Here is a 2,847-nt window from a genome sequence, read left to right as displayed (position 1 = left end):
TCCCTCCTACTATCCTGGCCTATTCTTGTGGACTGTGGTTCCAGTTTAATGTTCAAAGCCTTTGTGGTGCCATTTTGACCCACACAAAGGGGTATCTGGTGCTCCCTGGGCCCCCACTGTCCCTGTTCGTGCTGCCTGAAGGGAGGAGGGTTTCTTCAGGCCTGGCCGCCAGCGTTTCCCAGTGGGGAGGACCATCTCAGGCCTGCTCTCCTGTGGGAAAGGGAGTGCAACCCATGGCTGATTATTGCCGGAGGGGCCTCGGTTGGGCTCCCTTGCCACAGGTGTCGCCTGGTGTCGTCAGAGGGACTCCTGTTTGATCCAGGCGGGGAATGTCCCACCTTGGCTGCCTTCCTGGCTGGGTCAGGAAACACCAGGCCGGGTCACCTTATTTGCTTGAGTCGGGGGGATTTGACACCTTGCGCTGTGCCCTCCCCCAACCCCAGGGCCCCAAACCAGTTGGCCTTCCTTTTGCCACTTTTCAGATTTCTGCTTTTGCTGTCGCTTGTGTAATTTCCAGGCTGTATAATTGCGCTTAGCAGGGAGGAGCAGGGGGAGATGGGCTCACACCATCTTGTCCACATTGGAAGTCCAGCCGCCACGGTGTTTTGGGGAAGCTTTCTATTAAACTCTACCACAGTTGGCTTTGATCGCTTTCAATTGACTATGTTAGCGGCAGGAAGAACCCACCGGGGGGCTGTCACACCGTCTCGGGCTGGCCCTGACGTCCGAGGAGACTGAGGCCCTGGCGGGTGGTGGCGATGGTGGGGAAGGTCAGGTGGCAGGACTGGGGTGGCGGGGGAGCCACGCTGGCACCCGGCGGTCGCTGCGCACTTCCTGCGCGTGGACCCTGCTCTGGGCGCAGGAGAGCTGTCTTCTCCTTCCATCCTCACCCACGCCTCCCTGGGGTCGGCTCCTTCCGTACTCTCCACTTTACAGGTAGGGAACAGAGGCAGAGAGGTGACAGCAGGGCGTCGTCAGGCTGGCCTGCAGCCTGTGCTCTTGACTAGCGCACAGCCGGGATGACCGCTGCCCTCGGCAGTCACAGAAACGAGCTCACAGCCTTGTCACCACCCTGTGGCCAGGCCCTGCCCTGCCGTCCTGTCCATCCTTTTCGTCTGTGGAGCCAGACCTGGGAGCTTTCCCATTGGAGGGGTTCGGTGTCAGGTTAGAGCTGGAGCGTGGAGCCGAATGGCCAGGGGCCCGGTTCAGCTTTGCCACTGAACTGGTGTAGGGACTGGGGGTTCCGTGGCTGTACAGCCACGTCAGCACCGTGCAGGGCCTTAGGAAGCTGAAATGCCTGAATGTTGTTGCCCCCATTTCTCTCTTGGCAGGGGCGGGGGTCAGCCCTGCCTCAGCTCCTGTCAGGGGGTGACCCTGAGCTCTAACGGGGGAGCGGGGTGGGGGCCTTGCTCTTCGATGCTGGTCCCTGTGGATCTGCCCACCCACAGAGCAGCCTGAGGCCCCGCCCACCCTGGCGCTCTGACACACCCCCACCTCCAGGGAGGGCGGGAGGCGCCAAGACATTTCTTTTTCAAGAAATTTAAATGAAAATGTATGATTTTCAGGGTGAGCTGTCCCACCAGCAAACAGGGTTTCCGCAGCCCTACGACGACAGAGGTGGGATGAATAGTAAAGGGAAATTGTGTGCAATACCGCCTGACACAGACGAGGCATCCCGCTGGGGTCCCCGCTGGGCTCAGGGCTGGGTCTGGAGGAGGCACCACCTTTCCCATCCCTGCTGTCACCACCTGAGCCGCCCGGGTCCCCAGCCCACGCGCATCGGCCAGGAAAGACTCAGACAGGAGTGCGCACTGGTTCATGCCTTTATTGCTGAAGGAGGAACGCCCCCGAGCAGGAGACCCCAGGCGGGGCCCGGAGGGGCCTGGGTCCCAAGAGGGGTGACCTTGGTCCTGGTCCCTCCTGACACTGCTGATGGGGGAGGCGGGGGTGACGTCATCTGTCCCCAGAGAGGCCAAGGCTCCCGGGCCCTGAAATGGACACGCGGCTCTCCTGTGATTCCTGGGGAACCTGCTGGACCCTCGCCAGCGCCCCCTCCCCGGGCTGGGCCTGGGGGTGCAGGACGGCCCCTCCTCGGGAGAGGGACCACCCCGCCTCTCCCCTCAGGTGGAGTGTCTGTCACCGGTGCCCGCTTCCGGGGCCTCCACCTTGGCCCTCGGCCCTGCCCAGAGGGAGCAGGGGGAGGTCAGCATGCGAGTGAGGCCAGGACACAGGAAACGACCTCCCCAAAGGCCACCCCTCAAGAGTGGGCACGCGGCCAGCAGCTCCGCAGTCGCCAGGAGAGACCCCAGCTTCCAGCCATTCTTGCAGGGGGACCCCAGGGCCTGATGGGGGAGCCCGGGCCCCACCAAGACCCCCACCCTGTGCACGTGCCCAGGATGTGGGGCAGGGGGGTTACGTTACCTCCAGGGCGCCGGCAGGAGCTCGCCTAGACGCGGCACTGCTCTGTGGGGGAGGGAGAGCCGTGCGGGAGGGTCAGGACGGGACTGGGCGCCCCCAGGGACAGAGGGGCCTGGCAGGGGGTGGGGAGGGATGGGCCCACCTCGGGGCGCTGCACCTCCACCCCGTTCCTCCCGGGAGCCCTGGGGAGAATGGGGCTCATCACGGGAGGAAGTCATCCCCGGGGTTGGTGGCTTTCTGCCCAGGGAGCCGGGGCGGGGCCTGGGAGCTCACCTTCCAGCTGGGTCGGGCTGAAGGACAGCCGGATGCGCATGGGCAGGGGCTTGATGGCTCTGTCGAATTTCTCCATGACCCCGTCGTCCACTGGCAGGGTCCTGGCTGTGGGGGAGGGGTCAGTCCCTGGGGGCACCCCCGCCCCCCCCCAGAGCT

At 64.2% G+C, this 2,847-nt stretch overlaps 1 protein-coding gene across 1 annotated transcript in view; it reads right to left on the bottom strand.

Moving 5' to 3' along the window:
* Window positions 1–1,919: 1,919 nt before the first annotated feature.
* LOC112411471 (beta-lactoglobulin-like) overlaps window positions 1,920–2,847 on the bottom strand; it is a 4,995-nt gene continuing 4,067 nt past the window's right edge. Inside the window, exons 5-7 of the mRNA XM_024762625.1 lie at window positions 2,692–2,796; window positions 2,422–2,463; window positions 1,920–1,988 (exon numbers count right to left, since the gene is read on the bottom strand). Of these exons, the coding sequence (XP_024618393.1) occupies window positions 2,447–2,463; window positions 2,692–2,796 (122 nt within the window). The 3' untranslated portion in view covers window positions 1,920–1,988; window positions 2,422–2,446. The remainder of the gene's footprint in view (window positions 1,989–2,421; window positions 2,464–2,691; window positions 2,797–2,847) is intronic.

The sequence above is a fragment of the Neophocaena asiaeorientalis genome, unplaced genomic scaffold (assembly GCF_003031525.2).
Source record: "Neophocaena asiaeorientalis asiaeorientalis breed wild unplaced genomic scaffold, Neophocaena_asiaeorientalis_V1.1 scaffold78, whole genome shotgun sequence".
Classification (NCBI taxonomy): domain Eukaryota; kingdom Metazoa; phylum Chordata; class Mammalia; order Artiodactyla; family Phocoenidae; genus Neophocaena; species Neophocaena asiaeorientalis.
This window is presented reverse-complemented; position numbering and strand designations above follow the sequence as displayed.